The sequence below is a fragment of the Marmota monax genome, unplaced genomic scaffold (genome assembly GCF_021218885.2).
Source record: "Marmota monax isolate L192 unplaced genomic scaffold, Marmota_monax_Labrador192_F-V1.1 WCK01_AAM20220418_F8-fsc00217, whole genome shotgun sequence".
In the NCBI taxonomy this organism is placed as follows: Eukaryota; Metazoa; Chordata; class Mammalia; order Rodentia; family Sciuridae; genus Marmota; species Marmota monax.
The window spans coordinates 281,847-305,369 of record NW_026692031.1 but is presented as its reverse complement, the minus strand read 5'-3'; the positions used below and the strand labels follow the sequence as shown (position 1 = coordinate 305,369).

Here is a 23,523-nt window from a genome sequence, read left to right as displayed (position 1 = left end):
GCACGGGTTTCCCTACCCTGTTATTTAGAATCCACTTGGGATCACCTATAATTGCAACCTGTGCTCACGCGGGGAATGTCAGGAACTCCCCTTAGTCTCAGCATGGACATGACTGGCTCTCCGAAGACAGGCGACACAATGCACTGTGTGTACTTTGGCTGAGCCAGAACACAGGAGGCCACGCGATGGGCAAGACCAGCTCCACACCACCCTATGGTGTTCTGGAATTATCCACTTCCCACAGACATTCCAAAGTCCTGGTTTTACAGAACACGGGCTGCATTACACATGAATTTAAAATACAGCCTTGGAACACAAGGGCAAATAGTTTCTAGGCTAAAGGTAGTTTTTTGTAGGTAGTATAATAATCATAAATTGTGCCTATGTAAGTAGGCATACTGCATGTCTTACAAGATTCCTATCCAACACTCACGCACACGTCAGCCCAGGACTGGAGACCTGAAGCTGGCTTTAGTCCTGACAACGACAAGACTTTGGCGTACGGAGACCTACAGGGAACTTTTCACCTGTAATCACAGCATCCTTACTGGTCATTTTCTCTTCTATACAATGTTTTTTTTTTTTTGCTCCAGGATCTTCCCCCACCCATCACCTCAGTCCCTCTCTTGCCTTCTTCAGCCGGAACTACCTACCAGCTACCATCATCCCCTGGCACCTCCAGGGGACTGGTTCCAGGATGCCCCCTTAGATACCGGAATCCATGTTGCTCAAGTCTCTCGTACCAAATGGCCTAGTATTTGCATCAAAACTATGGACAGCCTTCCACGTACTTTAAATCACCTCTAGGTCATTTCTAATACAATGTAAGTGCTATGTTAATAACTGTCATCCTGTATTGTTTACAGTATGACAAGGGGGGAAAAGTCTGTCCAGTTCAGTATGGATGCAACTTTTTGTTTTTGAGGGGGTCAGGTACTGGGGATTGAACTCAGGGGCACTTGAGCACTGAGCCACATCCCCAGCAATATTTATTTTGTATTTTATTTACAGACAGGGTCTCATTGAGTGCCTTAGCGCCTTGCTGTTGCAGAGGCTGGCTTTGAACTTGCAATCCTCCTGCCTCAGCCTCCTGAGCCATGCGATTACAGCATGTGCCACTGCACCTGGCCAGATGCAACTTTTAAAAAATATCTTTGGTCCGTAGTTGGTTGAATCTACAAATGCAGAGCCTGCAGATAGCAGGGGCTGACTGCGTATGCTACATGCTGAATACTGGCAGGATGCATCTGCACGTGATCACTTTTTACAGCTAACTCTCAGGCCATACTTGCTGGGGCCAACATAAAGCTGTCGTGTCACCAGCAGAAACTGGTCTGCAGATCATTTTCACCTGCCTGTGGTTTACATATGCATCATAAAGGATAACGAAAGAAATGGCTAATCTTGTATGTTCAGCTATTCTTACTTTAAATAGCTGATTTAAGCCATATGGGGCAAGCAGTGACATTCCCCGAGGCTCTCTGAGCAAAAAAGTATGAGATGTGATTCTGCAATCTGTATACGGGGTAAAAATGGGAGTTCATAATCCACTTGAATCAAATGTATGAAATATGATATGTCAAGAGCTTTGTAATGTTTTGAAATAATAATAATAATAATGAAACAAAACACACACATACACAACTGATCTTATGCAGACAATATGCCCTGGGGAGCAATTGGAGAGCAACGGTGAGGTGCTATGTTTTGGGGGTGTGTCCCCCCTCCAAATTTCATGAATTGACAAGGTAATTCCCAAATTCATATGGGGGTGGTATTTGGAGGCGCACCCTTTGGGAGGTAGGTATAGTCGTTATTGCTCTAACTCCCAGAAGACCACAGCCTTGGTGGTCTCTCAGGCCTCTCAGGGACGAACAGGTCCCTGAAGCAAAACGGGAGCTTCTTAAGGTGCAGGGGGCTGAGAAACCACTGTGGATCTCGGCACTGCCCCATAGATAACACAGAAACAATGCAGCTCTTCTGACGTTGTCACACAGAATTCTTATGTCCCTTCAGTCTCCAAAGGTGCTGCCCTAGGCTCCACCGCAGTGGTACTTGCAGGTGGGTCTTGGGGAGGTGGTCAGGTTCAGGTAAGGTCATGAGGGTGGGTCCCCATGATGGCGTTAGTGTCCTTATAAGAAGAGAAATCAGAGGAAACTTTCTCTCTGTCCGCCATGTGAGGACACACAGTGAGAAGGCTCCCTCCGCAAGACAGGAAGGGGGCCCTCACCCAGAACCAACCAGGAGAATACCCGATGGTAAGACTTCTAGGCTTTAGAAGAGTGGGGAAATCAGTGTGGGGTTCTGCCACCACGGAAGGCCCAGATGACTGAGATGACCTGAGAATACGCGGCCCCAGGGTAGGAGTTAAAAGAGGCATCACTTCCTCAGATGACTGGCCCGCCTCTGTCCAACTTGGCCTGTTTTGTCCTCTCAGCTCTACACACCGACAAGGACTTCGAGGCGTGTCAGGGGAGCATGGTGTCACCAGCAAACCTCTGAGAGAGTGTGAGCAACAAGGGACGCATGACCCACCAGGACAACAGTGTCGGAGAGGGCCACCCACCTCTGGACGGTTTCACTGAGAAAAATCAATGCAGAGGGCAACTGCATTTCAATAGGCTGGTTGGTGGCCAAGACAAGAGACCAGCTCCCAAGGCTCTACTCCAGTCCCTCAAGGTCCCCAGGGCCTCTGACTCCACAGCTGACCACCGTCTGCCCACACTTTCCTTCCTTCCTGTGTTCCCTCCCACCTTTGGGCGTCAGAGCCCAATACTGTACATAACCCCGGAATCAGGGCGGGCATTCCACGTGCCAGCCAACAGGGGGCAGCACTGGGCCAGGACACACACCAGCAGAGCTTGAGTAGAACGGGCAGATGGACTGCCCTCCATATGATATTCTGGGAAACCTGAAAGAGCACCTCCCCCTCCCAAGCTTACCTTTCAGAGTAGGAATAGGGCTGTCTGGTCCGTCAAGTTGTCCCAAAGGGTCATTCGGATCTGGAACCTCCACTTCTCCTGGGAAAGCCAACAGAGAGGTTCCTTAAACACACGTCCCCTTCAGGAGGCCTTAAGGCGTTTCTCAGGCAAAGACAAAGAAAGGTATTCAAGCAAAACCGCCCACCCATGGTTTGTAGAAAATGTGGAGGGATCAGACGTTATGCTAAATTCTATGGGGCTTTCACAGAACCAGATTTGACACAGTAGTAAAAGGGATTTCTAAGCTAATCCCAAGAACAGCACAAGCAGTATGAAGCCCTCGGTGTGGCCCAGAGAGAGGGGAGAGGGAGAAAGAACCGAAGAAATTAAAGTACTGGCTGGCAAACAAAACACTTGTGTAGCCAGATTCAGCAGCCCTCCAGATGGCGTTTCCTGGTAATCAGGGGATAAATTCAGAATTGGAGACTTTCTGAAGAGACTCATTCCCCTCCCCTACCCCAGACCCACCAGAAGTAGCCCAGCAAGGACGGATTCCACAACTGTCAATGACAATCTAACCCCAACTGCCCACTCCACGATGCACCACCCCAGATGCACCCAAACCCAGGGACAAGCACAGATTCAGTTTGCTCCAGATTGAACACTTAGCTTCAAACACACACAGTGAGGTGCCCACAATCCCAGAGTCCTGGGAGAAGGGTGGGCAGGTGTGGCTGATGCCCCAGGAAGCTGCCACATGCTCTCTTCTCCCCATCCCACCTGCCCCGCGCCACTCACATGTACTTTCAGGCTTTACCCAGTACCTTGGCCTTGACAGGGTCCCACTGGTTGGGGGTGGGTAGAAAGGTTAAAGTCAGGGGTAACTTGGCCACACCCAGGATGGGCCTGGGTTTATGCTCTGAAAAGCCCATCCGAGAACAGCAGTCACACGTAATGATTATTGTCTTGAAAGTGAAGAGGACCCTCGCCCATGCTACAGCAGGGATGACCCTTTAGAACAACACTGGGCACTGAAGGACAGGTAGTGTGCCATTCCATGGCCATGAGGTCTCCAGAGCAGTCAAATCCACAAAGACGGAGAGCAAAGAACGGTGGCTACCAGGGGCTGGCCAACAGGAATGGGGATCTGTTTCATGGGGACAGAGTTTCATTTGGGGAAGAGGAGTCATTCCTGAAGACAGGTGGTGGCGGTGGTGGCACAGCAACACGAATGTACTTAATGTCCTTAAGTTGTACCTTAAACATGGTTCACGCGGCAAATTTTTTGGCATGTGTACTTATCACAATTTCTAAAAGTATATCAAAGAGAATTTTTTTAATTCTATAACAGGTGATTCCATTTGGCTAATAAATGAGAGCCAATAACTAACAACTATCTGGGCATTTCGAGATGCCTCTGTAAGAGGAGGGTTTGTAGGAAGAGATCGGGTACGACCATGAGGGCAGAGAGAGCCAGGAAGGCACAACTTCAGACCGTCTGGCTAAATAAGGACCTCTAGACTAGTCCCTGAGTCCTCTCTGTGCATCTGGTCCCTGCCCCATGGGGCTCAAGAAAGTCCACGTCCAGATCTCGGCACCCTCCTCACCTGACGGGCAGGGCGGGATTCGGGACTTTTCACTCCTGGCACAAACATTCCTCTGGGGCCATCTTTAATAAAACATCCCTGACCCTATAAATCTTCCTCCATACCATATACTTCTTCTAGGGCAATCACACCTCTTCCCCCCAATTAAAAGTTGCATACACTTAAATCCTACGACAGTTTGAGGAAACAGGTGCTGCATTCAGGGGGAAGGGCTAGTGGCCCTGGTCATTAAGATCAAGACAGAAGTATAAGCTATTCGAGGCAGCCAACAAATTTCTGCTCAAGAAATAGGACTTGAGTTTAGATTTGAAGTTTCAAATTGGCATATTACACCTACTGGCACTCAGCACTGTTTAAATGTAGAAAGACCACATAAACTCAAACATACTTGCACTATATACACACAGGTCGAAAAGAGGCATAAAAAGCACTAACTGCTTAGAAATTGACAAATGGTGTGAGGCAGTCAAATAAATATAGGCCTCGAAGAAAAATAAGCTCCAGTATCCCAAGTCCACTGTGGAACAGATTCCAGGCGCTTCTCGGTCAGCTTCTAATCTGGGAGCAGAGGCATATTCCCTGTGGACACTCCTTGTGGATGGGATGGAGGAGATTCAAATGCTGCTCTTATTCTTAGCAGGTGCAGTCCCTGCACACCCACGCAATGCCACTGCTATCAATCCTGGGAGTCACTCGGAATACGTTCTGCTGCTTAGCACAAAGCTTTGGGGTCTGATTTTGTTTCTTGCAGCCTCCTGGGCCCACCCTAAGGCAAATTATTTTGGTAATTTGAGTAAAGGAGTGCATCATATTTGGAGTGACAGGTTACGTTCCAAGTTGATACCGGAGCCCCACCAGCTTTGGGACTTAGATACAAAAGGATGTACAGACCCAGTGTGATCCCCTCTGCAAGTCAACATGTTTAACGTGTTCAGTGTATGAAATCACCAAGATCCTGAGAACAGACACCCTAGGTTCTAGCAAAACTGGGTTCTGTTGTTATTTGCTCCCTGAAAAATGAAGACACCATCTCACATCTTTAATATCAGAAGGGTGAGCACAGTACAAGAAGATATTTCCAGAAAGAAAAGAGAGACACATAACTTTTATGATAACACATTGTTGTAACTTCCTACTTTATTAGTAACTGTTATTTTCTTATTGTGCCTAATTTATAAACTAAGACTTTATCATAGGTTTGTACAAACAGGAAAAACTGAACTATCTGCCATTCCTAAAGGAAACCACTGGGGGTCTTGGAGAGGGTCTTCCTCACATGGGGGTGGAGAGGATGGTGGTTCTTTACCTCACAGGCCACTGGGCCTTCACCTGCTACAGGAACAGTCGTCACCTGGCTGACTGATGGCAAGTTCATGAAGCAAAGCCTGCACCCATCATAACTGGCTGGATATACCCTGAAGAGCTACAGAAAGACATGGATTCTCCCGTGGTGCCAGAGAACAGAATCTGAGAGCAGACTCGTCTGTCTTAACTCCTCAGGACTTCTTTATCCATCTTCTGAAAAGGAGGACACTGCTCCAGGTGAATGACATGCCCTTCATTTCAATGACATGCTGATTAGTGACCACATATGTCAACCAAGACTGGCAGGTGTATGTACACAGCCTTTCCGACTTCCCCCTCTACTGGATATGCTGAAAAATCACACGAAGAGTGACACGGTAACTGGAGATGCATTAGCTCCTGCTGGCTTTCTGATGTCTAAAGAGAGGGAAACATTTAATACGAAACAAAAATATATGTGCGCCCAGTTATTATGAAGCGAGTATGCGGAATGTGTACTTTTGTCCATGTTGAAAGCATCCATTACAGCCTTGAAGGAAAGACTGAGTGTAATGTGGTATCCAAGATGGGACAGAAAAGGGATATTAGGTTTTAAAAAAGGAAATATGAGTAGTATGGATTTTGGTCAAGAATAATTGATTAACATTGTGTGACCAAGGTACCAGGCTAATGTAACATGTTCACAAGTGGGAAAACTGCACGTTCCATCTTCTTGTTCCAACCCATAACAGAGCTCACAGGTAAGAAACAGCCTGTCTCCAAAAACCTTACCTCCTAATGACACAGTCATTAGAAATGTCCCCAAAGCCAAGCATGAATGCCAACCAAATAAACAGAAAGGACCCAGATTAATTGGGATGGATACAGGCATTCAATGATTCACACAGCCTTCCAGAAAGGCTCAGAAATAAGACACTCTGGAGAATGTGGGTGTTTCTAGAGCCGAGTCCTATACTAATCGTCATTGGCAAGGCGATATCCGTTTTTCTTTTATTTGTTCTTTTTAGTTATACATGACAGTAGAGACTGTTTTGACATATTTGTAAAAAACATGGAGTATATCTTATTTTAATTAGGATCTCTGTCTTGTGGACGTACAAGATGTGGAGATTCACTGTGGTGTATTCATACATGTGCATAGGAAAGTTATGTCCCATTCCATCTTTCCTATTCCTATCCCCAGTCCCCTCCCTCATTCCCCTTTGTCTAATCCACTGAACTTCTAATGTCATTCCCCCACCCCTTATTGTGAGTTAGCGTCCACATATCAGAGAGACCTTTTGACCTGTGGCTTTTGTGACTGGCTTATTTCACTTAGCGTGATAGTCTCCAGAGCCATCCATTTACTGGCAAATGCCGTAAGGTCATTCTTCTTTATGGCTGAGAAACATTCTGTTGGGTGTATGTACATTTTGTTGATCCATTCATCTGACGAAGGGCATCTAGGTTGGTTCCATAGCTTAGCTATTGTGAACTGAGCTGCTACAAACATTGATGTGGCTGCATGACTGTAGTGTGCTGATTTTACATCCTTTGAGTATATACAGAGGAGTGGGATAACTGGGTTAAAGGGTGGTTCCATTCCTAGTTTTCTGAGGAATCTCCATACTGTTTTCCAGAGTGGTTGCACCAATTTGCAGGCCCCCCAGCAACGCATGAGTGTACCTTTTGCCCCACGCCCTCACCAACATTCATTGTTCCTTGTATTCTTGATAATTGCCATTATGACTAGAGTGAGATGGAATCTCAGTGTAGTTTTAATTTGCATTTCTCTAATTGCTAGAGAGAGTGAATATTTTTTCATGTATTTGTTGACCGTTCATATTTCTTCTTTTGAGAAGTATCTGTTTAGTTCCTTTGCCCATTTATTGATTGGGTTATTTGTCTTTTTGATGTTAAGCTTTTTGAGTTCTTTGAATACTTTGGAAATGAACACCTTATCTGAGATGCAGGTAGCAAAGATTTTCTCCCATTCTGTAGGCTCTCTTCATATTCTTGATTGCTTCCTTTGCTGTGAAGAAGCTTTTCAGTTTGATACTATCCCACTGATTGATTTTTTAAATTTTACTTCTTGCACTTTGGGAGTCTTGTTGAGGAAGTCAGTTCCTAAGCTGACATGTTGGAGTGTGGGGCCTACATTTTCTTCTGGTAGGTGCAGGTGGTGAGATCAGTCCTTTTTTTTTTTTTTTTTTTTTTTTTTTTGGTGCTGGGGATTGAACCCAGGGCCTTGTACTTGTGAGACAAGCACTCTACCAATTGAGTTATATCCCCAACCCCTGTGATATCAGTTCTTCAGCAGAAACTTATGGACTATTCCAGAAAGCACTTTATACATATGCCCACTACAGTCAGGGCTGAACTAATTGGTGTCTGTGGAATGGCAGCGCGGAAAGCATTCATTGCTGGTACTAATGATGCTGGTCAGCGTTTTTACACCCAGGCGTACAACAACTGGAGGTACAGGCCCCACTCCAGTGTACGGATTTTTAATAAATAGACAGTGTATACCACGCGAGCAAAAACCTCAAGGAAACCCTCTTTCAATGTGAACCTTTCATGTGGCATCTTGACTGATGGAATCAATAGGAGAAATTAATATCTGCAAAGTAGCAAGAGAGTGTATCCTGATTCCCAGGCTCACTCTTTAATAATATGATAATCTCACTCTTATTCACCACAGACAAACAATCCATCGAGAATTTACCAAGGAAGTTCAACCTATGCCCTTGGACTTGAATCCATGTTGTTATTCTGTTTTTGACTGATGTTCCTTTTAAACACGTTTTGCTATTCAGACTTTCCATCTATCAATCTCTTCACCTGTGGATCTGAACCATCGTGCTCACTGTGATGTAATTAGATGCAGTTTGCAGACGGAACATTGGAAACCTTCAAAGCAGTCTCCCTTTAATTAGTGAGGGGATTCTATTCGCCAAAGCTTGGCATTCTCAGATTTGGTTTGTCCCAAAATTTCCAGGATGTGCAAGAAAGAGCACAGGTCAGGAGGCTGACCCTCTGGCAAACCAGGAGCCTCTTGGGGAGCAAGGACAGGTCCCTGATAATGGGCAGGGCTGTCTGGAAGCAGCACGTCCACCTGTCTGCCTGCAATCGAAGTACCAGTCAGGTGTTCCAGAACAACTACTTGCCTCAGCATCGTGTCAAATCAAAACCAGCCCTGATGCTGGAAATGCAAGAGTTCAGGGAAAAAAATGATAATTGTTACACAGCAGTAGATCAAGTCCTGAAAAGGTGAGTCCATGAGTCTGGGAACTGGGCCAGGCAAAGTGTGTCAATACTAAAGAAACCTGATAATGTTTTGGGAAACACTCCTATTAAAACATTATTCCATGTGTGTTTTAATTGCCAGCTAGAAACCCACGCAGCATTCAAGGTGAGTTGCCAGTATCTAATTGGTAGTGGTCTTAACAGTTTGTAATTTTTTATTTTCATGATGTCTAACTTTGAGTTGAGTAAATATTAGCCTCTGGGTCTATATTCCTTAAAGGGCCATCTTGACTCTGCTTTGGAAATATAAAATGAAATTCAACAACTAAACATGGAGTAACCAGTGCCTCCCACCGGTTTAACCTTGGCTTTGATCCCGCTGCTACAGCAACATATTAAAGCTTCAATGAATCTAGGCACCAGCCAACTCCTCCACTATTGCCCTCACAACGCTTTTCCACCTTCTGCCTCTGACAGCCCCAGACCCCCAACAAAAGCCTACTGTCAGGGGCCAAGTGAATATTTGGCTGGAGGGGGAGAGAGGCCCCTAAGGCAGCTGAATTGGAGTCTTTCATGGGTGTTCTCCTTCCCAGCCTCTACAGCCCCTGGCAGCTAACTGCAGTGGGCCTGGCCACACCCCCCACCCCCACCAGCTGCAGTAGGAAAGGTGAGTCCCTCCGGGCTGTGACAGAGGACCCTGAGGCCTGCCTTCTCCAATATGGCTTGCTTATTTCTGCACCAAAACCAGCAGAGAGTGAACACAAACACGAGGTGAGTACTCCAAGTTCATGGCATCTTTTCATTTGGTTTCATGGAAGATTCTTTTGAATATCAGATGTCTCCACTACAGAGAGTCCATTTTTCACCTTGAAACTCTGGAAGGTTTTCAATTAATTAAAGATGGTCAGAAAGAAAGATGTTTAAAAAAAGAAAAGAAAAGAATGAAACTGCACTCTCCTATGGCAATAAAGAAAGGTTCCTCCGTTTCGGGGTGGGGGGTGTTTGAGGCCCCAGCTGCACACACTGTCCCTCTGAATATGGGCCAGTTGAGGGCACTGGGATGGCACCAGCAGAGTCTTAGCATAGGATGAATGAAAGCCAGAGGGAGTTTGTAGCAGCCTCCTACACCAGGGATCGATGTCACCGGCCCTGGTAGTCACGGCTGTGTCCTCCCCAAAGGGCCCCACCAGTTGGTAGATTCGAAACTGTTTGGCAGCAAACAACGAGGGATAAGCGTCTGATGTTGTGGAAGGTGGCTGCAGTGATTTTTTAAACATCAAATGGCTTCTGTAGGAGTTTCCCGGAGAGCCATAGCAAAGCGCCACAGACCAGGTGACTTATGACACAGCAACTGGTTCTCTCCCAGTTCTGGAGGTCCAAGTCCAGGATCAAGGTGTCAGGTGGGGCTGGTTCCTTCCGAGGCTGAGGGTGAATCTGCTCCAGGCCTTTGTGGCTTGCAGGTGGCTGTCTTCTCCTGTTCTTTCTCTATGTCATCTTTCCTCTCTCTATTCCTGTTTGTCCCTGTGTCCACATGTCTTCTTAAAGGCTTCTGGTCACAGGGGGTCAGGGCCCACCCTAATGACCTTGCTTCGGCTTGTGTAGACCCTATCTCCAAATAAGGTCACATTTTGAGACACAGAGGTTAGGACTCCAAAATATCTTTTGGGGGGCCAGGGGGGAGCAGAGGGACAGCACACAATTCATACTGTGGCAAACACAGCTATTTGTCTTTAAAATGTCTTCATAGGCTCGAGTGACGGAGAATGTTTCCATGAGAAAGAATAACGGGTTCTGTGGATGAGTAAGAAAAGTCAAAGGGACTGGATTTTCCTGGTGCCAGGGGAACTGCCAACAACCTGCTCGTGACCCCAGCACCCTCAAACTCCCTTTTTCTGACGCCAACCTCTGACAGGCAGGAAGATGCCCCCACCTGACGCCTCAGGCCCTCGGCAGACATCAGCTGAGGTGCGCCTGTCCTTCAAGCCCCCTCCCTGCCCCCGAGGTTCCCAGAAGCAGGGGTTTCTCTCTCCCCCCGTCCACATTCCTTTTCTCATAATGTTTACACCAGTGCCACTCCATGCCTCCGACAAGTAGCACCTCAGGCCTGCAGACACCCAGGAGGTGGATGTGGAGCCTGGACTGCCCGGCCTGACTGACCATTTTTGGTAATGATCCTGTTGGATGCTTACCCCGTGCTCCCAAATTATATGCACATGAATCTCACGGCCTTCTTCACCTGCCTGCCCACACCCGGGTCTTTTCCTGCCTCAGTTTCCCCTGAAAGTTTCTCCACGTGGCCTCTCCTCTACTCTGGAACTCTTTCCCCCTCTCTTCTCAGCCTCGACCCCTGGGTGACCTGCTCTAAATGACTCAAAATCCTCACAATTCCCATACTTTCTTTCCAGCTCCCCTGACTTACAGCCCAGCCGCCCGTTCCCTCCTCCACTCACGTCTGAGAGACGAATCACACTTGACTGTCCACACACGAAGCCAACCTCCTCCGCAAACCCGTTCCCCAGCATCCACCCGACTTCACAGATGCGACTCTCAAGAACGTTGCTTGCTCTATCTGCCAGATGCTTCCAGAATCCACTCCTTCTCACCCTCACCCCCATTCTCACACGGGGCCCTGCTGCTTCTAACTCAGCAGGATTTCTGCAGCCACCGCCAGAAGTCCTCCCTGGGGACCTGCTCCCCAACCCTCCCCAGCTGTTTTCCACAAAGCAGCCAAGGTGTGGGACGCTGTCACCTCCCACAGGTGAGCATAAGGTTGAGGGGAAGACGCCAGACACCACAGCACTTAGGGGAAGAGTCACTGAGATCAAGCTCCAGCACAGGCAAAAGTTGGCTAAGGGAGGGGGTCAGACTACATCACCTTCAGGGTCACGGCTGGGGAAGGGAAAGGGGAAACCTTCCTGACTGGGTGCTGGAGTGGCTGCGGGCAAGGTGGGTGCACCCCATGTTAAACTTCCTCAAATCACACACTCACAATGGATGCACACTTGTCAATTAAATCACACTCATGCACAAGGTGCACAGATTTTTTAAAAAGCTCCATCATATGATGCTACTCCCTTGAGCAAGGCCCTTCCCTATTCCGAATGCCAACACTACCCTCCATAAACATGCACACCATCCTAGCCGAACCATTCTGACCTGCTTCCCTGTTTTACTTTGTAACACTTTCTAAGAGACCGTTTGCTTACCTTTTTATTCTCCTGTCCGCCCTTCACGGCACCAGGAGGTCCTGTCTCTTTGCTCACTGCTCCATCCCCAGTACTCAGGGCATGGCTCCACAGTTGCTCCCTGCATGAGTGACTGAATGAATGAATGTCCAGATGCCCACCACCTTCTGGCACCTTCTCACCTACTCAGAGTTGAAACCCTTCATGGACCTTCATGGCCTGGCCGCTGCTCCTCATGTCTCTAATTCCTGGCCCCTCCCACCCTGGAAGCTGGCATTTCTTCTTCCCTCTGCCAAAGAAATTCTTCCGCAGACATCCGGCGGGTACCCCTCCTTTCTCTGGACCTCTACTCCACCTTTAGCTCCTAGACAAAGGTTTCCCCTGGCCACCTTCATTAAGGAACCTTGGCCCATTTACTGCACCATATGTGTGTGTGTGCATGCGCCTGTATACTCTCTACCTTGCATCAGAAGAAGGTAAACACCATGATGGCAGAGTCTGGGTTACTGGTGTGTCCTGCACCTGGAACTGTACCCAGCATGCACCAGACACTTGAGAAACATCTGACAGATAAGCTAACGCTGGTGGTGAAGGGTACCTACTGCACCAAAGTCACTTCATCTGTGCTGTCACCTCCTCTTTCCAGAGGCACACGGCTATCATAATCCAGAGCTCCTTCCTTCCTCTCTCTCCCTCCCTCTCTCTCCCTCTCTCTCTCTCTCTCTCTCACACACACACACACACACACAGAGAATGGAAGCATCTCCAATATATTCTGCTCAGTGATTGACACCAGATTCCAACAGCAACATACTGGAGAATGCACTTCCAGAATGGCAGAGTGAAGGCAGGATGAACTCACTCTCTCCCCGTTTTCAAAGACAAAAGTATAGGAAGACAAGTAAAATCAACAATTTGATAAGTCTAAGAATTCATTGGAACTACAGAAGAACGTGAAAAGCCATCCATCCAAGAGAAATCAGCGAACCTTGATCAGATGGCACATCCATGATGGTCTAACCTGGGCAACTTCTATCACCCCTCCCTCCCAGCTCAGCAGTCAGGTAGCCAAAGGTCACGCGCTTGGCAAGATGGACAGAAGATCTGAGGATTCTGATGCTCTGTGCAAAGTACCATCCCCACAGCATGGTACTTTGCATCCTGGGAAATCCCTATATTTGACTCAGCTCAGCTGGGGCTTGGGAAAGAGAAAGGTGGCAAGTGGCAGGTGGCAGATACCCCTGAGGCATTATCAAAACAATAACCACTGCTGGCAACACCTTGGCTGCCTGCTTCTGGGACAACAACTGCAGTAAACATGAGCCAGGCCCAGAATTTAAAAGGAAGTCTTAAAGAATTAGAGGACATAAGGAATCTCAAATGCCCTGAGAGGTTCATGGGGATGGGAGAGGCTGCACACATGGAGAGGACCCTGCACACGCCCTGGAATGACATGGGAGAGGAGGAGCAGCCATTGCTCATCCCTGGTGACCATAAGGCCCTGTGCCATCAGGAAGTGAAAACAAAGGCTGTTTTGTAAACTGCCTGAGTCTCATGCAGATGTCTTGGCCAAAGGCTCCAGGAGTCAGGCAAGGCATGTAAGGAAATCTGATCAATGACTGGCTAACCAGACAATTACAGGGACCCAGATGTGGCCCCAAGGAATCCAGGCTTAAAAATAAAAGGGACTTTAAAAAAATATATAGCAAGCAGCTCAGTGGTCACACGTTACAGTAAATACAGAAACCACAGGACCAGCCAAGGGAAGTGGCAATCAAATGAACGGTAACACGAAAAACACCAACAACCAAAATGAGAAGGGGAAAAAAAAGGAAAAGCAAGCACAGCAATTCATTATCCAAATTGTTACTCTATTATCATCTAAAGTGTCCCCGAGACATACAAGCAAACAAGAAAGCAGGACGTATCCACAGGAAGGGAAGAAATTTAAACAAAAAACAAAAACTCATGGACAAAAAAAAAAAAAAAAGCCCCCAAGGGGGCCCAAAGTGTGACCCTAACAGACAAAGATTTTAAATAAGCTATTATAAATATGTTCAAAAGGGCTGGGGATGTGGCTCAAGAGGTAGCGCGCTCGCCTGGCATGCGTGCGGCCCGGGTTCGATCCTCAGCACCACATACAAACAAAGATGTTGTCTCCGCCGAAAACTAAAAAATAAATATTAAAAAATAAATAAATAAATAAATATGTTCAAAAAACTAGAGAAAAGGATATCAAAAGAATTATAGGAAATTACAATGATTTTTATCTTCCCAAATAGAGAATATCAATAAAAGGAGTAGAAGAGGCAAATAGAAATTCTAAGAACTCAAAGTACGATATCTGAAATTCTTTAGATGGGCTCAGCAACAGACTTGAGCAGGCTGAAGAAAGAATCAGTGAACTAGAAGGCAGAGAAATTGAGATATCCAGTGAAGAGAAGGAAGAAAAATCAACAGAGCTTAGGAGATCTATGGACACCGTCAAGAAGTGCCAACACATCCCCCCTAATCCCCTGCCCCCTCCCTTTCCCTCCCACCCCTCTGCCCTTTCTAGAGTTCATCTATTCCTCCCATGTTCCCCTGCCTACCCCACTATGAGTCAGCCTCCTGATATCAGAGAAAACATTCGGCATTTATTTTGGGGGGATTGGCTAACTTCACTTAGCATCTTCTCCAATGCCATCCATTTACCTGCAAATGCCATGATTTTATTCTCTTTTATTGCTGATTACCAAGGATGGTGGAATGTCATAGACATCATCATCCAAAGTGCATTTATGAAGTCACGAATTGGTGCCAACATACTTTATATTCAACCAGAGATATGAAAAATTGTGCTGTATACATGTAATAAGAATTGTAATGCATTCCGCTGTCATTTTTTTTTAATTAAAAAAAAAGAAGTACCAACACATATGTAAAGGGACTCCAGTCAGACAGGAGAGAGGACAGAAAAAAGATTTGAAAAACCAATAGCCAAAAACCTGCCAAATTTGAGATAGGTTTTAATTTACACATTCAAGAAACTCAGGGAACTCCAAGTAGGCTAAACCCTAAGATATCTATAACTACATAGATCATAAGCAAAGAAGACTGTTAGAAGACCAAGAGAGAATCTTGAAAATAGCCAGAGAAGTGACTCATCTGGTACAAAAGTTCCCCAGTATGATTAAAAGCTGGCTCTTCACCAGGAACTAGTGAGGTAACAGTAACGAAAAGAATAGATTATCAACCAAGAATTCTGTATCCAACTAAATTCTTCTTCAGAGAAGAAGTTAGGACATTTACTGATAAAAAAGAAGAAGAAGAAGAAGAAGGAGGAGGAGGAGGAGGAGGAAGAAGAAAGAAAGAAAAGAAAACTCTGTCATTCACAGACTGCCCTATAAGAAATAGTAAAGAAAAAAACAAAAGCACAGTCTTCAAGGATCGTAACTCCCATGGAGGAAAAAAAGAAGCATTAGTAAAAGTGACTGTGAAGATACTGTGGAAGACAGCATAAACATGTCCTCCGTGACTCTTTTCTTCATTTATTTGTTTTAAATCAAACTTAAAAGTAAGACACAACCACTAGGAAAATAACAAAACACACACAGAGAATTTTAAAAGAAAGTAAGACCAGGAACTGTGTAACACAAAACAAGGCAGAAATAGAGGATAAAAAAGACATATCACAAACAAAAAAGTGAAAAACACAGTAGAAGGAAAATCTACCATATTGGTCATCAAATTAAATGTTAAAGATAAAAAAAAAATCAAAACCCAAAGATTAGCAGACTGGATTTACATTATCCACCCGTATGCTGCTCATATGCGGTAGACCTCAGGTTCAAAAACACCAAGAGATTGACAAGGTATGTCATGAAAAGAGCCACCACGAGAAAGCTGGAGCGGTTACACTAATCTCAGACAAAAACTTTAAGGCAAAAATAGTTACTAGGAAAAAAGATGAATATTTTATAATGAGAAGATGGTCAACCCATCCATCCATTATAAATGTCTATGAACTTAACAGCAGAATCCCACAACAGGTGAAGCAAAAAAAAAAAAAAAAAATTACAGAAATTAAGTGAAATAGATGATCTATCAATTGGAAACTTCAATATCCTACTCCCAATATCAAAAGAAGTAGGCAGTAGGTTAACAAGAGAACTTGAACGAGAACTAAATCACTTAGACTTAACACCAACAGAAGAGTGGACCCCCACAGCAAGATTGTGCACTCTAAAGCCCACCTGGAACATTCTTCAGGATGCTGAACCGTAAAACAAGCATGGATACATTTGGAAGGATTAAAAATCACAGAGCATGCTTTCTCAGCACCAGAGAATAAAAGTAGAAATCAACAACAAAATTTGAGAAATTCTCAAGTAACCAGTGAATCACAGAAGAGATCATGAGAGATTAGAAAATATTTCACAATGAGTGAAAATAAAACCCAGCATAACAGAACTAATGGGAACAGTTAAGGCAGTGCTTAGAGGACCATTTATTGCTTTAAATTCACTCTACATTAAAAATAAATCATCTAACTTTAGACCTTAAGAAATTAGAAAAAGAACAACCCAAAAGGTAAAAATTAGGGGGGAAAAATTAGAGCAGACCTAAAGGTGGCAGATGGAAGGCAATAATGAAGATTAGAGGGATATAAGTCTAATAAAGAATAAAAAAAGAGAAAGTCAAAAAAAAGCAAAGGTTGGTTCTTTGGAAAGATCAACAAAGGTGACAAACCTTTAGTAGATGAACCAAGAAAAAAAGAGGAGACTCGAAGTATTAATTTTAGGAATAAAAAAGAGGACATATCTATGACATTACAGAAATAAAAAGGACTATAGCATAATACTTTAAATAACTGTGTCCCAATGAATTAGACAGCATAGAGTCTAGGGACAAATTTCTACAGAAACAAAAAATACTGCAACTGACTCAAGAAGAAATAGAGAATCTAAATAATTCCATAATAAGAAAAGAAAATATAAGACAAATGATACTGTTCTACTTTGTGCATGTACAAATAGGTAACCACAAATCCCATCAGTATGTACAACTATAATGCACCAGTTTAAAAAAATGTGGAAAACAAAAAATTACAATTATAATGCACTGATAAAAAATATGTGGAAAAAAACAACTTAGATATCAAAAAATAAGTAAAGGAAGTAAATTTGTAATAAATTAAATAAATAAATCCCCAGAAAAGAAAAACGCAGGACTTTTAAAAGGCTTCCCTGGTGAATCTACCCAACATTTAGAAAAGAATCAACATCAGTCCTTCCCAGACTCTCCAAAAAAGTAGAAGAGAGATTTCCTGCAACTCATAGGATGAGATTAGTACTATCCTGATACCAAAACGAGACAAAGGCATTGCAAGAAAACAAAACCATACACCAATGTTTTTATGAATAGAGAAGTAAAAGTTCTCAACAATACCCGAGGCAGAATATCTGTGTATTCCTGCCAGCACATGGATAGACAGGTCGAGAGGATGTAATTTGAAATCCAGAAACAACCCCAGTATGTACAGAAACATAAATTATAAAAAAGGCAAAAGCAAGGCGCTAAGCAACTCAGTGAGATCTCATCTCTAAGAGAAAACAAGAAAGGACTGGGGATGTGGCTCACTGGTCAAGGGCCCCTGAGTTCAATCCCTCACTCCCCCCAAAAAAAAACGATTGGGACAGAATAGTTGTTTGGGGAAAAATTTAAGCTAAAATCCTGTCTTACACTTCATGGAAAAAGTGAATTCTAAGTGATCAAAGATTTAAGCACAAAGCTGTCTGTTCATATAATGAGAAAAAGATCAACAATGCAATTCAGAGAGCAGAAGGACACAAAGAGTCTGAATAAAAATAAATTCCAATGGCTAAGAAACACTAAAAGACTCAAAACCGCAGAGCTCAAAAACAAACAAGCAAACAAACAACAACAACAACAAAAAAAAACCCAAAAAGCTAAATTAAAATGAGAGACCCCAGTTCGTTTGTCACCTTGGAAAAGGTGAGAAGCTGAATTTCTCACCTGACCCAGGGCGTGAGAATTCCTAAAATCCCCTTGGCACCCTGGGGCCATCTACCAAAAGCAACAAGTTACCTCTGAGCAATTCCAGAGGCAGGAAATGATCTTGCAGCTACTTCGGAAGTATCATCTTAAGGGTACTTGTTCCAGTCATGATTGTCAAAGCAAAAATCAGGAAAACACCCAAATACTAATCAAGCCCGAATCGAGTAAGAGATTATATTACAGACATACAATAGTTAAATGTATCAGATAATGACATATAATAAATGCCCAATAATGACAGGAATAATCACAAGTTTTGAGCACTTAACCCACGCTGGGCACTGGCTAAACCACATCTCATTTGTTTAACCCTCTAAGTGAAGATGTGAGTTTTGATTGTCAATTCCGGTCACCACTGCAGAAACCGCTGTACTTCCCTGGATTTGCAGCAGGGTGATCACACAGAGTAAATTAAGCAAGGTGAGGACCCACTGTCTGTGGCATGTGTCTCCACAGCACCCTTGGCCATGCACGCCTTGACTGTTTACAGTCCCTGCAAGTCCCACAAGAAACGGATCTGTACAGAGGCTTTAGGGAGGCAAGGTGACAAGCTTCAGTTAGAAAGATTTTAGCGCATTTAGGCATCCCCTTTATAATTGGGTGGCGGGAGGATGTGGGGGGGGGGAATGACACCTCATTTAACTTCTCTGCGACTGAGTTTCTCTACTGTTCTGAGTGTTCAAATATGAATGAATTATATAACTTAAAACACCTCCTGCACTAAATGAAATGTTTTGTATTCAGATTTCCCTGCCCCGCCCCCATGCACTTCTGACAATTTAAGAAAACAGCCCGCATGTTCCATTTCCTGAACATCTTCCATTCACCATGTTTAGATATCGGGTACCATTAAGAGGATGTCTGATTTCTGCAGTATGAAACGCAAAGATTTTTCAATGACAATGTAAGCTTTTGTATTTGGGGGGGGGGTGGAACCTATTGTAATATCAAAGTTGAATATACGGAACCAATTTAAACCACTGCTAGTTAGTGGTTATCATAAAAATGCTGGTCGTTGCTAACTATGAACTTTTTTTCTCTGGACCAATGTCTGTCACTTCTAAATGTCTCCTTTTAAAGGAAAAGAATTTACGGAAAGAATGAAGCTGGCAATCATATCGCCAGACACCACTAATTTCCCATACCCCTCTGAAAAAGGACATTTTTCAATGCATTGTTTCACCTAATTGAGACTCATAAACTCATAAATCATGGTGGTTTCCAAGCTTTTCTTTGAGGCCTTTTTTTTTTTTTCACGGTCAGAAGCCCTAAATCAATCAATCATGGCATCGCGTCACGGGCAATTACCGCAGGGTAGATGTGCCTGTCTGTCTCTCGAGATGGGCTCTCAGCTGGGTATGTGTGAAGGCACTTTGCCTTGACAACCACATGGCACCTGGGAAGCTCAGTTATTATTGCAAAAACATTTATGAATGTCTACAGAGGGGCAGCCCAGGAAGGCAGTCCACTCACCCCACTGACTGGCAGCAGGCTCGGCAGGCGATTCAGAGGCGAATGAGCTTCAGCAGGCTCATTTGTGGGGGCACACGTTCCCCACAGGCCATCTGTGCTTTTCTAGAATGTGCTTGATGTCTCCAGCCCTTTCTGTTCTAATCCTTAGAACCCATGTACACCCTTTCTACCTTTTGTATCTCCCCCATCCCCCCACCCCCACTCTGGACCTCCTATCGTAGATGCCTGTGATGAGGTGTCCTGCTGAGATTCATGGGTCTGGGTGACAACAGGCTGCCTGTGCACGGGTGTGGGGGGCTGATGCCCGCCCGGGGCTCACGTTTCCTTGTCTAAGAAACTGGCACTATGAGACGCTTCCTGTCCTTCCTGACACTGTTCTACCTCCAGGAAACCCCAGCCAGACACAACCTGGGGGAGGTCTCATTTCTGCTATAATATGACACTGTGTCTATGATGCTGGTGGACCTTAGGGTCAGGAAAACAGGAGGGACAGAGGACACCAGGCACAGAAAATCACCTGTAGGTGATTCGCCCAGAGAGAACACCATCACGGGGGCCTGCTCATGAGGACTTTCCAAAGAGACACCGAGTTAAGGAGAGAGCTCTCTCTCTCTCTCTCTCTCTCTCTCTCTCTCTCTCTCTCTCCTCTGTCTTGCTCTCCCGCTCTGCAAACCCCTTCCTCCGTTCCTTGCTCTAATTTTGTTTCCTTTCCTTACTCAGGGCCCCGTGTGGGGGTGGAGGAAGCTGTAATAGAATCCTTCTCTGTTCCAGTTCCCTTCCCACCTTCCACAGGTCATTTCCTCTACTCCAGTGGTTCAGGAGGGGGCTTTGCCCCCAGGGGACATGTGGCAATGCCTGGAGGCCTTTCGGATTATCCCATGGGAAGGGAGCCCTTGGCATCTCCCGGGTGGGGCCAGGGATGCTGACAAAAGCCCTCCCACCCCAGACAGCGTCCACAGGGTTGGGGGTGCGTAGCTCTGCTGTGGTCCAGTCCACGGCACCGCGGGTATCTTCTGCATAGTTTGCAGGCCACACTCCTTAGAGTCGAAATAAAATTTAGATGTAATTTAGTCCAGTTCTCACCTCCTGGCTCTATTCTTCTCATTCACAGATGGAAGCTGAGACCCCAGAGGATATAGTGTGTTGGGAAAGTCCAACCTTCACCCCAAGAGAGAGACTCTGTGCAAATCCTGCCTCTGCCACGTTAGCTTTGAACCAAGGCAAAGGGGTGGGGGTGGGGGGATTCTCAGCAACTTGGTCTCCTTAAATGCAAAATGAGGATAAAGAACCCTCACTCCCTGGGGGGTCTGCAATGAAAAGCTTCTTGATTGTCTTCACATTCCTTAGAGTTGATACATGCTTATTACTCCTTTTTTCCGTCTGAACCCCTTTCCTGGTATTTTTCCTCCTGCAACAGTTTATTTGAATGACACCAGCAATGCCCCAGGGCCCCTGTGAACTTTTTCTGACAGTGGCCACAGCTCTTTCCTTATGGGGCATCCAGGGCTGTCAGCACCAGGCACCCAACCCCAGGGATGTGTGACCTGCGACCACTAAACACAGGACAACTGTGCCTGAGAAGGGAAGGGATAAGTGGAGCAGGACTAGTGATTAAGCCTGGCTTTCCTCATATCCTCAGCCCTCCTTCTTGTTCATTTATTTGTTTTTTGAGGGGGAATCCAACCTGGTGCCCCATGCATGCTAAGCAAGCACTCTGCCTGTCCCAGCCCTGTACGTTTCTTCCTAAGTGCTGGCTTCTTAGAGAATTACAGGCATCAGCGTCCCCGACTTGACAATAGTCTGACTTCTTATTTTTCAACTTTATGGTGGTGCCCGAGGAATTAGAATTGGTAGAAACCATATTTAGAATTTTGGATTGGGCTCTTTGTCCGTAGCCGTGACCTGCAACTCCCAGTTAGTTTGATTGCCAAGGGGGGGAAAAAGAATTTATTGCCAAGGGGGTGGGGGTGGGGACTGTACAAGGTGCGATGTCGCTAAGCTGTAAGGTGCTGTAGGTTGGTTGTATTTGATGCATTTCCACTTAATGATATTTTGTTTATGAGGGGCTTATCAAGCTGTAACCTCTCTGTAGGTTAAAGAGCATCTGAATTGGCAAAGCACCTGTAGCTGGTGGGTCACTGGCTGGAAAGAGACTCCAAGTGCCCAGAAATTTGGACTATGTCAAGGATCACAGGGCCTGCTGCCGGGAGGGGACCGATTCCTGTGGCCTCCCCTTTGAGAGTAGCTGAGCTCAACAGTAATAAAAACTGAAACACAAAACAAACGGCCCTCCAGAGAGAGGCACAGCCTGGGTCAGGAAAGAAACACAGGCAGAGCCGGGGGAGCAGGCGTCCCCCCCAGGAACACCCTGATCAATGCACAGCCTCTCCATCTTCAAGTCCTTGCCCAGCTGGTTTAATATAGTTACTGCACGACAGTAAAGTTCACAGCCCTGTTTCCAAAGAGACTCACTATTTATGCAAACACGCCATTCCTCCATATGCACTGGATCGAGGACAGCAAGGAGCCCTTAATGGGCCACAGCCCCATTTAAAATATTTACCGAAAGAGATGCCAAGTCTAGCACCATGTAAAAGTCGATGGGGAGAGGAGGTCTGGAAAACTTTCATCCTGGAGGGTAGAGTCTCACAGAAAGGAGGACACGGGGCCAAGGCGGCAGCCCACCAGGGCCTGGGGGAACCCCCTGCCTTCTATGGGCGTGTGGACTCCAACACCAGAAGGTGAATCTCACCGTCCCCAGCCCTCCCTTTTCCTCCCACCATTGTTATTATTATTTTTTTAATGTAAAGAATTTTAAGCCTGGAAGAGCTTCGTTTGTTATGTGCTGTTTATTTACAGAGCTGGGAATGGAACCCAGGGCCTTAGGGGTGCTAGGCAAGCCCTCTGAGCTATATCCCAGTCCATCCGGAAGAACTTAAAATCACTTCTCCATGATCGATCCCTTGGTCTTGCACATTTTCACAACCCACTCCACTCTGTCCAACCTGGTACACGCGCGTTCAGGCCTAACTGCTTTTCTAAAGTTTCCATTTTTCTGGGAAAAGTTCCTGTGCATCTGTCTTATGTCTGTTTAATTCTTAGGCCTGGGAAGGAAGCCCAGGAGGCTGAGGAGCAACAGTCACCCCCATCCCTCCCGCCCCCCACACTAGGACAAGTCTACTGAACACATGTCCTCTAAGAGGAGACCAAGCAGTTCTCCATGCAGCTCGGCATCTCTGGAACCAGCTCCTAGAAGCTGCTTTGAACACCAATCCACCAGGTCAGGTTTGCAGGGCAGGTTGATAGACCATAGTCTAAAAAGTCTCTATTTATCCTTCTTCCAGTTTCTTGAGACTCTAGCTGACCCCAAGGCCTTGTGCTCAAAGGGAGGAGTGAAAATGGAAAGAACCTAGAGTGCCCCCAGGGCTGCTTCTCCAGACAGAAAAAATGACAAGACATCCACCCACCCTGGAATGGATGATCTCCTCCTGGAGACAGAATCTGGTCCTCTGAGCAAGCCGCGTCCAACGCCTCTCAACCTGAGAAGGTGGCATCCCCCTCAGGAAAGTGGAATGAGCCTTAGAGAACTGGGGGACCCCCAGGCATGCCCCGGGAGCCTCCGTGAGGCCTCAAGGCAGTAGCAAAGTCATACAAGGCAACCTCCATCTGTCCACACTCCCTGGACAACCTTTCCTGCGGACAGGCCACGGGGAGGAAGCCGGGAGGCTGTTTTGCAGACGTATCCCC

General features: G+C 45.7%; 1 protein-coding gene across 2 annotated transcripts in view; it reads right to left on the bottom strand.

Moving 5' to 3' along the window:
* The window catches only part of Ror2 (receptor tyrosine kinase like orphan receptor 2), a 210,053-nt gene that overhangs the window by 49,159 nt on the left and 137,371 nt on the right, over window positions 1-23,523 (bottom strand). For both annotated transcript variants that reach the window (XR_006853761.2, XM_046453916.1), the window contains exon 2: window positions 2,943-3,020. Coding sequence is in view for 1 of the 2 variants with exons in the window: in XM_046453916.1 (XP_046309872.1) it covers window positions 2,943-3,020 (78 nt within the window). In the remaining variant the exon portion in view is untranslated. The remainder of the gene's footprint in view (window positions 1-2,942; window positions 3,021-23,523) is intronic.